Source organism: Pygocentrus nattereri, chromosome 2, assembly GCF_015220715.1.
Source record: "Pygocentrus nattereri isolate fPygNat1 chromosome 2, fPygNat1.pri, whole genome shotgun sequence".
Lineage (NCBI taxonomy): Eukaryota > Metazoa > Chordata > Actinopteri > Characiformes > Serrasalmidae > Pygocentrus > Pygocentrus nattereri.
In genome coordinates this window covers 52,618,865-52,633,685 of record NC_051212.1, presented here as the reverse complement: position 1 = coordinate 52,633,685, position 14,821 = coordinate 52,618,865, and the positions used below count along the sequence as shown (strand labels likewise).

The following is a 14,821-nucleotide window of genomic DNA, read 5'->3' as shown; positions in this document are numbered from 1 at the left end:
TCATAATATTACATAATCTTTAATGATAGTCGCATGCATGTTTACGTATACATGTTTATATATATATATATGTGTGTGTGTGTGTGTGTGTGTGTGTGTACACACATAATAGGTGAACAAGTTGCCAGATCCACTAAAAGGCGTAATCTATTAAAATGAAAAGGAATTACTTACTGCAGGTGGACTCTGCCTCGTCGGATCCGTCCGGACACTCGGGCTCCCCGTCGCAGCGCCAGCGGCCAGGCACACACTGCCCGTTCTGACAAGCGAATTCTGATGGTGCACACGTCTTCCTCACTAGGGAAAGAGGCCGTTTCAGGTTTTAGTATTATGATGAAAGCTGTGATGGTAAGAATCTGAATAGAGGACAGACAGTTCAAAACGCATCATTTCTGTATGCACTGTGATTCATGGTCACTCCCAAACACAATTCCTCTATACCGTGGGACAAGAAATGAATGAAAACTACAGATTCGTCTTCATGAAAATCTGCATCAACATGTTTTCATACTTGTGGTATCTGATATCACTCTTCACACACCACTCACTACTGGCTTGCACTAGTTTTATCGAGGTTAACATTTTGGGGCGAAACCGAATACGGCCCCAGAATTTTTTTCCCTTGTCCAACCTAACCGGACAAGATTCTCTTTCAAGCTGACCTGACCTGAACTCATCATGTTTTGAATCTGGAACTGACTCTAGAGCAACAAAATTCTGTTCAAAGTCGACCCGACCCAAACCACACCATCATGTTTTAAGACTGGATTCTGTAAGAGCCCAAAATGACCCAACCTGAACTAAATCATCATGTACTGAAACCGAAACTGACCGCATTATGGGTATAGGTATGTCTGAAACTGACCCAAACTACATACATCAGCACCCAAAGCGCAAAATTAGATTCTACAGAACAGGGGCAGTTACTGTACTGCCAATAACAACGTTGAGTATAGTGATGATCAATAAAATATAATATGGTGTCCAAGCCTTACTGTCCAAGTTTACATTCTGCTATAACAAATCTATTCATCAAATAATGTTGAATCTTAAATGTTTAATCTGGATAAACTGCCCATACAGCGCTGTTCTGTTCTCACACTGTACGGTGATGTTATAGCGATCGATCCACCTTGGGAGCCACAATATTTAATACCCATTTTACCATTTTGGCTGTCTCATATGTGCTAATATGCCAGAATAGGATAAAAATACAATGTAATCGAAAACGCAGCTTCTTGTTTGAATTTTCTGCCCCCATATGTTGTACTTCGATAAATGTAGGTTTATTTGCTAAAACTACTGGACCATAGTTAAGTGTTTTATTTTATTTTTGTTTAATTTTAGTTGTTAGGTTCTTGACCACTTGACCAGCAGATGTCCACCTCAACTATTGATTTAAGTGTATTCTGACTTTGAGCAGAATGTCTATTGTCCTGTCTTAATCATAAGCAAATGGACAAAATGGCAAGAGCTGGCTGGTTAGCTCAGTTGGTTAGAGTGTGGTGCTAATAACGCCAAGGTCGCAGGTTCTATCCCCGTACGGACCACGTTTGCTCTGGGGGCAGTTGTGGGCTGGAGGTTAGGGATCTGGCCCTGTGACCTGCTTCGATCCCCAGTGCTGACAGTTCATGACTGAGGTGTCCTTGAGCAAGACACCTAACCCCCAACTGCTCCCTGGGTGCTGTGGATAGGGCTGCTCACTGCCCCCTAGTGTGTGTGTTCACTAGTGTGTATGTGGTGTTTCACTTCATGGATGGGTTAAATGCAGAGGTGGAATTTCCCCGTTTGTGGGATCAAAAAAGTATCACTTAAATAGCTGCAAAGGAAACGGTCTTCCCTGTGTCTGTGTGTCATCACATGGACCCACTGACCAGACCATTGGACTGGTTTGGATGCCTATGTGTTGGTCTCCTGATTTGCTGGTCTGCTGTTTTAGCCATGCTAAATTAGCACAGCAGTAGACTGTGTTTGGCTAAGGCGCAAGATTTCCTTAAATAAAGCTAAAAACACAAAGAGAATCCACATATAAACTATTCTTCATGCACTGAAATTACAGAAAGTTATTTCTCGGTAACTCTGTGTTGTTTTTCATTCATTTGATCAACAGTTAACTCGTACATTTTATCACTGCTTTCATTTTCATAATAGTTTTCACAGTATTTGGTCACAGAATTCATGCCTGCATCGTAGAAACACTGTATTTTATAGCTGAATTTATGCAAATCATGATGTTTGCCTTTGCAATCAAGCACTGAAGACTACAATTAATGCCTTCCATTTAGCTGTGTGAGTGCAGCTTCAGAATGAGCCATTTCTATGACGTCTTGGATAATGAGTGTTGGAGTGAGCCACAGAAAGTTCAGTTAAGTGCCGAGAGTGTTTAAATTACAGGTGTTCCAGGACTCCACAAATCACAAGCAGTAGAGCTCAATGATGACCACAACCAAATATATGCAACCATCATTTCTGTTACCATCATGAAGCTCTGACCTGAAGCAGCTGCTCAAGTTTAGTTTAAGTGACCCTTATTAGTCCCACAACGGGGAAATTTCACCTCTGCATTTAACCCGTCCGTGCAGTGAAACACCACATACACACTAGTGAGCACACACACTTTCAAAACCCTGGAAGCACATGCTGGACTAATGCGCTCAAAACAACTACCGAGGCCCACAGCGTCCATGGAGGAGGTCCGGCAAAGTGGCAGTGCCTGGATTAGATGCTGACTCTGCTATGGGTCACTATAAGGAATTGTATTTTGGCGCACTGGACAAAACCGTTAAAGAAAACCATGATTGGTTTCAGGAAAAAGGACATGGAAAGCGTGATCGTACTGAACTGCATTCTCCAGAACACACACTGAAGTGGACCTGACATCTGTTTGTCGTCACTATAGATTCCCCAAAAAGCAGACGAGTGCAGAGCTGTCTCTCTTCATCGCTATATGATTAAAAGAAATCAGCCTTGCTCAACGATTAGCACTTTTTAAAGCGTCAGATCTGGGTAATAGCCTTGTAAACGTCGATAAACTCTTCAAGTTGCTCCTGACTGCGCCAGTGAGCAGCGCATCAGACGAAAGGAACTTCTCTTGCTTGTGTCGATGGAAAACCTACATGAGAAACACTATGAGTCAGGAGAGGCCGTGTCTTTGATGCCGTGTCTGGTGGGCACATCTTGCGCTTCACTAAGGTAGGACATTGGTTATACCTTGATAAATACAGGTTATTTGCTAAATATAGGTTTTATACTTACCACATAGTTGCTTGAGATGGCTGACATAGTCTCAAATGTTGCCGATGCATGGATGTAATCTATTCTGACTGCGCTGTTAGCTGGATTATGAACAGAATATCAGGGTACATGTAAACGTGGCTATTCTTGTTTTTCTGTTAATCTTCCATTAAAATGTAGGGACTTCCAAAGCTGCACCTGTGTGTTGTGGTTTTACTATGGAACTGCAGTTAAACCCATTCAGTAAAATGGTCCATATTTTCACAATGAATCATAATGTTAGATGTGTGTTCTGTGGAAATGTTTTACCTTAATCTAGAGTTTAAAAAAAAAATAAAGAAAAATTATACAAAAATAATCTGAAAACTACTCACTGGCCACTTTATTAGGTTCAATCTCTTGTTAACACAGATAGCTGATCAGCCAATCACACGGCAGCAACTCAGCACATTTAGGCATGTAGAGGTGGTCAAGACACCCTGCTGAAGTGCAGGCCGAGCATCAGAACGGGGAAGAAAGGGGATTTAAGGGACTCTGAACGTGGCGTGGTTGGTGGTGCCAGACGGGCTGGTCTGAGTATTTCAGAAACTGCTGATCTACTGGGATTTTCACGCTCAACCATCTCTAGGGTTTACAGAGAACGGTCTGAAAAAGAGGAAATATCCAGTGAGCTGTGTTGTGTGGACGAGAATGCCTTGTTGATGTGAGAGGTCAGAGGAGAACGGGCAGACTGGTTCCAGATGATAGAAAGACAACAGGAACTCAAATAACCAACCAAAATCTCTGAGGAACGTTTCCAACACCTTGTTGAAAGTCTGCCACGAAGAATTAAGACAGGAATGAAGGCGAAAGGGGGTCCAACCTTTTACTAGCAAGGTGCACTTAATAAATTGGCCGGTGTATAAGAGGGAGGACTTAATCGTGAGATATCAACATTAGTTTGCTCTGACTGGCCATAGATCAGCACATCAGTTCCATTATCTCATGGTATAGTACAGTGTCAACAATATTACTGTTACTCATTAATATTGTGGCAGCTGCCACTTGTTCCAGGTCGTAGGAGGGGCTCTTGAGGCACGGTTTGCAATACCTTTATTAGATACCTAATAAAGCGGCGGGTGGGTGTATAAGCTCAAGCAAACACAAGGTCTCTAATATTAGAATTAAAAAAGTTCACTTTTCTCACCTGCTGCATACTCAGTGTAAGCAAACAGCACCGGAGTAGGCAGCTATCACAAAATCTTACATAACTCCCCTGAGGCCTGTCAGCTAATGTGAAGGATGTTGAAACCGGCTGCCCTGCTTCGTGTAGCCCCTAGCTTTATTTGGATGGATGGTCTGTATTTCCCCCGGCCAACTGACAGAGACCTGCAATCTGAAGGAATCGCCCCCTCTCCCTGGCACCATTCAGCAGGTTCAGCTTCGCCTGAGATTGTGTTTCCAGCAGGAATATTAAATCAGCGACTCATCTATCGGCTCCCTTCGCTGCAGTAAACATCCTTTTTTTCAGCCTCTCCTTGGACCGTAATCGTATCAGACACCCTGCAGAACTTCCCTTCCCTCCTCTCTGAAACCACAGGCCCAGAGTTGTTTATCACAAGTGCCGGGAAACAATGTAACAGGAGCTGATCTGAGTTTAATAAGGAGAAATGCGGAGTGATGTATCTGACATCGTCCATTATTGAGCGTACGCGGCGCCTGCGGTGAAGCGATGTTTCAGATGAAGGAGAGGAGCCTGCGGAACTTCATTCTACAGAAGAGCACCTTATCATTCATGTTCAATTGACCTGAATTCAATCTTCTTTACATAACGCTTCTTAAAACTGACACTGTACCAAATCGGCTCTCCAGAAACTTAATCACGGCTGAATGCACCAGCGGCAAAAAACGCTGTGGGCATGATGGAAACACTCTGACAGGACCCAAGACTCAAAAGTAAAAATTCCCTAAAGGTATGAGGAAATACTGAGAGGAACCAAGGCTCAAGAGGAAAACATTCTAAAAGCATGAGGAAGTACTGAGAGGAACCAAGACTCAAGAGGAAAACATTCTAAAAGCATGAGGAAATACTGAGAGGAACCAAGACTCAAGAGGAAAACATTCTAAAAGCATGAGGAGATACTGAGAGGAACCAAGACTCTAAGAGAAAATTGTCTAAGAGGATGAGGAAATAATCAGAGGAACCAAGACTCAGATGTAAAAACACATTATGAGCTTGAGGAAGAAACTAAGAAACTTGAGAGGAACCAAGACATCAAAAGGAAAAGCTCACCAAGAGCATGAAAAAACATTTAGAAGAACCAAGACTCAAAAGGAGAAAATCACTATGAGCATAAGGATGAAACACTGGGTGGAACCAAGACTCGGAAAGAGAATGCCGTCCTACTCTGGGCTGTACACGACAGCGCAGTTAGGGTACAAATAAGATAAATTTACAGGGAGGATTAAACAGAGGAACCTGACATCAGAGAAAAGATCTGGGAATTAAACCAGTGACTGAAGTTAAAAGTTAGTCAGGAAAGTGTGGGAAAAAGAAAGGCCAATAGTGTAAGATGTTGGATCTTGTGACTCAGTTCAGAAGCTGTGCTTCACCCAATGATGATTAATCTCACTAGTACTCTCACTCCAACAGCACAGATGGAGGGGCACGAGAAGTTAGGAGTCAAAAGAAAACAAGAGAGCTAAAGAACTCAAAAAGGTCAATAGCAACATTTATATGTAGCCTAATCCGTTAATAATCCAGCTAATAGATCATTCGAAATAGGATACTTCCATGTAAACACCTCAATCGGAATAGTCTAGTCCAACTGAGGCCATCTGGAATACAATTTCTATCAACTTCTTGATTGAGGTGGGAAATCCTGTAAATAATCCATTAAACAGAAGAAATTATATCTGTGTCAACGCCTGTATCCGATTACATTCCCTATCGGAAAGTTCACGTCTGTTCCGCATGTGCATTGCATCTTAGTGAGAGTTGATAACATTCAACACGGCGGAGCAGAACCTGGTCTGCAGAGGAGACAAAGTTCATGATCTTTAAAAGATGGCGGTGAGACGGACGTCCAGCTTATGTGTCTCAGAACACGACGTCTTCCTCTCGGCCTTCTTTAATAAGGACATGTTTTCCTGAGTCTCTCATCATTTTAAAGTGATTAAAAACACAAGCACTGCTCACTGCTGCTCATCTCACTCTGACTGGACTCACGTGATGCTCGTTATCATGGTAACATCTACAATAAATGGTTCTCTACGCATGCGTGTAATTTTGGATCGGATCACTTGCAGTGATGACGTGAAAGTAAACCTTAATTAAGAAGGCTGGACCTACTATAGAGACGATGGAACGTTTTCTGTACTAAACAAATGAACCGTGGTGTAGCAAAAGTTTCCGGTCTCAGTTCACTTCCAATTGAACCCTAGATTAGTTCTCTGATGGTGGGAACATTTTGTTGTCACGGTCGGCACCAAATGACAACATTGGAACATGCTTTTCTGCTTCTTTATCTGTCTGTTTTAATATCCGACTCTGGATAGACACTCATATCATTCCAGCAGGATGAGCTGCTGATAATGATGGCAGAGCAATAAAACAGCTTTGATGATTTGCACTGAATGGTGTCAGCCAGGTTTGTGTAGTCTGGACTTTTTTCTTCCTGAATTCACATGGATGTTAAGCGCTAGCACTCATGCACATAATTTGGTGCATTTTAACCAAAACAAACCAAATGAAAAATATAGAATGCCACAAACACCCAAACTCAGGTTCAGATTTTCTGCAATGCACACATCACGCAGTGTTGAGGCACGTTTGGGAACTGCTACTACGCACTGATAAGGCAAAAGGCCAAGGCAACTCAAAGGCCATCCCCTACAGGCCCATATGCAATTGCAAACCTTGCACACTGAGACGCTATTTCACTGCTCTCAGTGAATGGTGAGGGTGGTGGGATGGGGAAAGAGGAGCATTGTGTTACAGGTTATTATTATTGCTCCTGCTTGCTGGTGCACGGTGACATCATCAGAAATCAGAAGATGGGGGCTCAAGAGTGGTGCAACCGTCTAAGCGTTGGCCGTGTCATCAGGAGATCGTGAGTTTGATCCCTGGTGATGCTACAGCCGTCCGTAGCCGGGAGTCCAAGAGAGCACAACTGGCCTCGCTCTCTCTGGGTGGGCAGGATGGCCACAGGTCTCGGAGGAAGCCTGTGCTGCCTTCACCCTCGCATTGGTAGTATCGTGTGATTGGGGGAGTCCTAACTAGCAGGTGGAATTGGAGACGACTAAATTGGGGACAGAAAAAAAGAAAAAGAAATCAGAAGACATCCTAGAGTTGGACAAATCCAACATGCTTTGTTGAAAGAATTTGGAAAAACAAAAGTCATGTACCAGATTTATAAACTTCAGCAGTAACAGCGCTGTGCAGTGACAAATGTGCGGTGAAAACAGTTTGAAAGAGCGCAATTATCAAATCACAAGAGCTGCAATTTAATTATGTCCTACATTATTTACAATGTCATAACAAAGAGCTTCTGAACAAGAACCACTAGTCAGAAACAAACACACTTCGAGTCTATGAGGAAGTCTTTAAGCTACCATTGGAGACGGTGAAAAAACCACAGATGGAACCTTTTGAAATCTTCTTCAGCATCGCATATAAAGACATCAGAATGAATCACCTCAGGCAAGGCATAGCTACTCTCTTCAAAGCGCTTTGAGCAGAACGAGCGTGGAAAAGGCGAACGTGCCCACGCAAACGCGGCCCGGTCAAACAAACAGAACATGACAAGAGCAAAGTACGGAGCTGGAGCACCACCCCCCCCACCACCGGAGGAAGAGAGCTCCGCTTCGGAAGGCCTACCTGCCAGCCGCAATCGGCTGCCGTCTCATTTCAGACAACTGAGAGCAACAGCCTTTCTCTGCTTCTCTGCTGTCTAGTCTTGGGTGGTGAATCTCTCTCAGCGCTGAGCTCTGTGTGCTTTCATCTTAAAGCACTCATTTAATGAAAATCTTATTCATGTAATTTACACAACCTCACTGAGAAAAGGAGACGGACACATCAAACAAAGAAGCTGAGCAATGGACTGACCGCCCCAGAGTCCAGACCTCAGCACCACTGAATGTGTTTGATTACTTCAGAAAATCATCAACCAGCTTCTAAGACTGAACTTTGGAGGCGTGTCTGCAGGTTCTTTGAGGAGCTGAAAGTGAGTCTTCTGAAAAGACCGGAAGTTGGACTGAAGGAAAAGGGTGACTCACTATACATAATTTGATATATTTAGTTGTTCTGTGTCATTTTCTGTAAAATATGAAAATGAAAAAACTTACTGTTTTTTTTTGTACTTACTGGCCATTTTGATTGGAAATTAAATTCATCATAAACTGTCTCAGAAGGTTCATTAAGGTTCACTGGTGGTTTTGGCTAGTAAATAAAATGGCTGTACTTGTGTTGTACTCATGGTGACCCCTGGTTCCTATCACCACCACTGTAAAGAGATCTTCCACTCTAAAAGACTGTTTACATCTCAACAATTGAGCTATGCAGAAATTGAGAAAAAATTGGAGAAGAATCCCAGTCTGACCGCATTCCTGCACCCCAATGAATATTTAGAAAGGTAGCAGGGATGAGAAATACTACAACAGATTATAGAATGAAAATAAACGTCCTTAATCCTACAAAAAGAGAAACAGGAGCCTTCGCTTTGCCTCCCTCACTCACACACACAGACGTACAATCCCGATACCCTCGGAAAGGCACGGTGTATTTCTGCTCGTCGTTTTAAAGTCGAGGACAATCCAAATGGAAGATTAGCGTTTCGTTTGCGTTCCCATCCTTGAAATTAAATGGCGTGCGTTTGGGGACCCAAATCGCATTACGGTGGATTGCAGCGCTGCGTCTGGGCCTAAACGACGAGCTACTGCAGACTGTCCTCCCTCTGCTGGAAGAGCCTGACAGGGCTCCTGATACCCCACCATCCCCCGTCATTGTTAGCAGACGCTCTCGAATCCCTCTTCCATTAGATGAGAAGCTGACACGCCCTTCTGTGAATCTGAACTCATTTGACTGGCCTGGGTTACTCAGCTTTGCTCCTGACCCCAGGTCCATGTGGGCGACAAAAGATGATCAAAGCAATACATCGACTCAAACCCACAGTCAGATAACAAGATGAAGCCTTGCTTCTGTTGATTTCACACAACAAGGTTCCAACATTGACCCACGGCTAAATCCGATTAGATTTAAGAGCATACCAGAGCACAGAGGCTTTTGTTTTTGTTTCTTACTCCAGTAATTTGGTTTCTTCTACGAATAGAAATTTCAACCCTATAGAGTCTAATCTGGTGCGCTGCATACCCCTCTGCTTCTATTGGCTTCAATCAAATGCTGAATTCAGAGAAATGGCTGTTTGTATATATATAGTCTGTATAAACCTGTGTTCTTGTCCTATATCAGTGGTTCTTCCTCATGGTCTTAGGAAGCTTTAGCCTTTGAGCCTTGGTTCCTCTCAGTGGTTCTTCCTCATGGTCTTAGGAAGCTTTAGCCTTTGAGTCTTGGTTCATCTCAGTGGTTCTTCCTCATGGTCTTAGGAAGCTTTAGCCTTTGAGCCTTGGTTCCTCTCAGTGGTTGTTCCTCATGGTCTTAGGAAGCTTTAGCCTTTGAGTCTTGGTTCCTCTCAGTGGCTCTTCCTCATGGTCTTAGGAAGCTTTAGCCTTTGAGCCTTGGTTCCTCTCAGTGGTTCTTCCTCATGGTCTTAGGAAGCTTTAGCCTTTGAGTCTTGGTTCCTCTCAGTGGTTCTTCCTCATGGTCTTAGGAAGCTTTAGCCTTTGAGCCTTGGTTCCTCTCAGTGGTTCTTCCTCATAGTCTTAGGAAGCTTTACCTTTTGAGTCTTGGTTCCTCTCAGTGGTTCTTCCTCGTGGTCGTAGGAAGCTTTAGCCTTTGAGTCAGCAGAGGGCGCTCGCGAGGGAGCCCTCAATGAATGGGAGTAAATGGAACCCAACGGCTTCTTTAATTTTAGAAAGTAGAAGGATGGATTTCACAAAAAAAAACCAAAGAAATCTCACTTGTATGTTTCCTTTATTCTACAGCAAACGGGTTTTGGGCAGCAGGGGGCGGGCTTTACTGCTAGAGCGGGATGATTGATTGGTGAGCGGAGCAACTCATTGGCTGTTCGTGCTCACTGACGTCATGGACCTACATTAGGCACCATTTTAAACTCCTATAACTCGAGTTTAAAAGCTCTTAAAAATGTAACAGCGGTGTTAAAATGTTTTCTGTGTTCAGAAAATTATTGTATTATTTTAAATAAAAAATGTTTAAGCATTTATAAACTACGATCTTTCTCAGATGGTCCATATCAACCCATTCATTTTGGACTCTAGCATTGGAGAAAACCGGAAGACATTGGAGAGCGGGAATTCTCCTCTGTACAAGGTTTCTGGTTTTAGCCTTTGAGTCTTTGTTTATCATTGCCGAACATAGTTTTTCATTTTGAGTTTCTTTTCGGTTTCTTACACTGTTTCTACCTCATGTTCTTTAAAAAATTTAGCTTTGGAGTCTTGGTTCCTCTCAGTGGTTCTCCTTCATGCTCTTAGGAAGTTTTTTCTTTGGAGTCTTGGTTCCTCTCAGCGGTTCTCCTTCATGCTCTTAGGAAGTTTTTTCTTTGGAGTCTTGGTTCCTCTCGGCGGTTCTCCTTCATGCTCTTGGGAAGTTTTTTCTTTGGAGTCTTGGTTCCTCTCAGCGGTTCTCCTTCATCCTCTTAGGAAGTTTTTTCTTTGGAGTCTTGGTTCCTCTCAGCGGTTCTCCTTCGTGCTCTTGGGAAGTTTTTTCTTTGGAGTCTTGGTTCCTCTCAGTGGTTCTCCTTCATCCTCTTAGGAAGTTTTTTCTTTGGAGTCTTGGTCCCTCTCAGTGGTTCTCCTTCATGCTCTTGGGAAGTTTTTCCTTTTGAGTCTTGGTTCCTCTCAGTGGTTCTCCTTCATTCTCTTAGGAAGTTTTTTCTTTGGAGTCTTGGTCCCTCTCAGTGGTTCTCCTTCATGCTCTTGGGAAGTTTTTCCTTTTGAGTCTTGGTTCCTCTTAGTGGTTCTTCTTCATGTTGTCAGGGAGTTTTTTCGTTCTGAGTCTTGGTTCCTCTAGTGGTTCACCTTCATGCTATTAGGGAGTTTTTCCTGACACTGTCTACTATAGCGACACTCATTAGGTGGCTGTAGCCACATTTCTGGACAAGTTAACCTTTTGACATTGTCTACTGCAGAAAGCACCATACAGATAAAATTTAACTGAACTGAAAAACCTCTACTTGTTTATCTAGAGTTGTAGAAATGCACAACAAATCCATGTCCAATATTTATGCCCAAGTTTTCAAGCCTTTGTGAATCCCCTGTCATTTTTTGCTACAGCTAATCTATACTGACCTGAAGCCGCTGCCTCATTTTCCCTTACTGTCGTAACAACAAGATCTGTCTGACAGTGCCTGGCCCTGGATTACTGCCCTTGCAGAAAGGCTTTGTAGAAGTGAAAATACCACAGTCGAAAGGCTGACCACAACTCACGCCTGCAGAAACGCACCAGCGAATAGCCTCAAACATCCTGACAAATCTGCCCTTCCTCCAAAGGGTCTAAATCAATACTTGGCTCACTGGAACTCAGGCCTACACTGCATTATCTAATTTGCTGATGAATGAAACTCCATTGACTGTAAGAAATAAATTCTTGATTTTTTTTCTTGTTTTATTCCTCTATTTTCCACTGTTTCGCTCATTCTTGAAACTCTCTCTTTGATGTTTAGGTCAATGTGAGAGAGACGCGGCGTGCAGGACCGACTGAAAGAGATTTTTCCTGACTTGTACTTAAAGCCTTAGCTTTATTATTCTCACTGGTGGCTTTCTGCTGTCCTACTTCTAATTGTCTCTCATGGGATGGTGTGTAAGACAGCAGAGCCTAATGTTTGTCTGGTCCACCCAGATGTCTGCTTTTCAGCTCATTTACATTCATCTACTGCATCTCAACAAAAAATCCATCACACAGTAATGAGGAGAATGATACCATTTAATACACGAGAATTGCAGCGTCGCTCCGTCTCTAACCTCTGAACTGGAAGCCGTTGTAGCAGCAGGACGAAGGGAAAACGCTACGGCAGCCGTGCTGGCGCGCTGCCCGATCCATTACATTTCACTGAATAATCAATATCGCATCTCAGTGTTCGGGAATTTAAGACTTTCACTGAGCAAATGGCTTCATTAAGTCTCTGAGGGAAATAACACAGCAACAGATGTCTAGATTACATCTCAACAGACGCTGGATATTATATCCTAGGACCAGATCAATATATTGGTTGGTCATGATATCAGCTGATACCAACTCACAGTTTTAATAGTATTGAGAAACGTTGCTGATAATTATGCCGTGATTTGAACACAAACAGCATGGCAATAGGATGAAACCTGACTGGTTGTGCCAACTAAGGAGCCTAATATGAAATAAACTCCAATTAACTAGAGCAGTGTTTCTCAACACTGGTCCTTTAGGCCCACTGCTCTGCACATTTTAGCCTTTTCCTGCTCCCAATACGCCTGATCCAACAAATCAGCTCATTAACAAGCCCTTGCTTAGCTGAAGTGGGCGTAATGAAGCAAGAAAAACTTGGACAGCGGGCCTCCAGGACCAGGGATGAGAAACACTGAGCTAGATCACAGTGATACAGAACAAATTGGTGAATCTAATAAAAAAATAACAAATGTCAAATATGTACAAATGTAAATGAATATGAGAATAACATGTTTCTCAGAAGTGAACTGAGAAAATAAGATGAATAAGTAGCAATTAAAAGAAACCAAAACCACAGAATTCTGGATAGCTGCAGGTTTTATATTATTTAAGACTGAGTTTCGGCTTTTTATTTGAGTTTAAGGCATTTGCCAATCACGTTAGTCAGTAAGATGTTGTTTGACTAAAACTGCTATTCATTAAAATATAACTGTAAACCTATCGTTTGGTATTAGTGTTTTTCAGAATTCGTAGCCTCTTAGCTCAGTCGTGAAGACAAGCTATTTTCAGCTGAAAAAGATCTGTAACTAATCTATAGGGGACTGTAGTGGACTATCCAAACAAAGTGAGACCTATTTTTTGGTTGCTGGTTAATGCAGATGGAAGCCAGACAGCTAACGTTAGGAAGCCAAATACCACATCAGTGCATTTCTTCATCGCTGTGTGGGGGATTCCCAATGGTTGTTTGATGTATTTGTATTTGTGTAATGCATGCTGGGTAATGTAGTCAGAGAACACTGTTGGATGGAAACAAAAAAATCATGAATTCTGTCAAACCAAAGAGACTAATGGAAGTTATACTGCATAACATGACAAATAGCATATTAAATGGTAGTTAAAGGCCCTGTTAAACCATGTCTTGCACAATATGGTCAGCCTCAAAGGGAATGAGTGGACTGACGATTGTGTGCAGCCAACTATTCATCTATTTGTTGGGACCGAATATCCCCAGGAAGACACTGTGAGGACAAACTCTCTCTCTTCAAAAGTTTTATTAATAAAAGAAGGGTTTATGCATTATAGGCGACATTCAAATCTTTTTTCATAAAGAGCGGATTAAAAATACAAGAAATATCAACACTACATTATGATTAATTCCTTATTAATTATTTAAAGCAAAGCTGTTATTCTTTTACAAAATTCATTATATCCAAAATTTTGCAGCATTTTGGAAAGAAACTCTTACAGAGCACAGCTGAACCACTGGGAGTACATCAGTGGCATGTACCTGACCTCAGAAATGACCTCCGCAGCAAAAGAACCTTAATGTCCACCACCCACCATGTTCAAGTACACAAGTCCAGGCTTAATGAGCACGTCCAAGGTTCAGGCACCTCCAGGTAAGCAGTTGCCATGTCTACTAAGCTGCTGGCCATGTCTACAAATCTGCTTCTAAGCGAAAAACAAACACTCACTAAAAGCAAAACAGACCACGGCACCACATTTTGAGCCCTGTTAATGTTGAATAACACCCACTCATTAGCACAGATTAGTGCCAAAAAAGGCAGCGAGTGTGGCCTCAAATCCATCCAACTACTTTTCTATTTTAGTTTGCAAATCAGGATTTGAGGCAAGATCGCCACCGACACTCAATGCTGTCTATGTAGCACACTACAGCTCCTGATGGGACCACAATAAGATGCTGTAAGGCATCTGGAACGTGGCCAACAGCTACTCTGAGTAGAGCAAACCATACTAGTCACAAACCAACATTCACTTTAATAGCCAGAGCTATGAGGACTTTCCAGTGCAAGTACTGCAATTACGATCCTTTAAACAGCGTAAAACCAAAGTCTGAAGTGTCCACCTGGGAATATCTTTATATTTTCTCTGGGATGTTCCACACAAAATAACATACAGAATCAGAAAGCTTAGCTTAATGTGGAACTCCGAGCATGCTGATATCTCAAATTGCTGAGGTAATTTAAGGTAACAATGATTAACAGTAGCGGCTAACGCTAGTGGCTTCAATAACCCATTAAGACTGAACTTGTCAGCAAGAAAGCATTCATGACACATTCACGTCTTAATGGGTCAGTAAAGCCGCAAGCA

The 14,821-nt window shown here is 42.5% G+C and overlaps 1 protein-coding gene across 2 annotated transcripts in view; it reads right to left on the bottom strand.

The window, feature by feature from the left end:
* Nucleotides 1-14,821, bottom strand: part of LOC108430740 (low-density lipoprotein receptor-related protein 8) — a 122,895-nt gene that overhangs the window by 86,099 nt on the left and 21,975 nt on the right. For both annotated transcript variants that reach the window (XM_017703399.2, XM_017703400.2), the window contains exon 3: nucleotides 175-297. In XM_017703399.2, coding sequence (XP_017558888.1) covers nucleotides 175-297 — 123 coding nt within the window. The remainder of the gene's footprint in view (nucleotides 1-174; nucleotides 298-14,821) is intronic.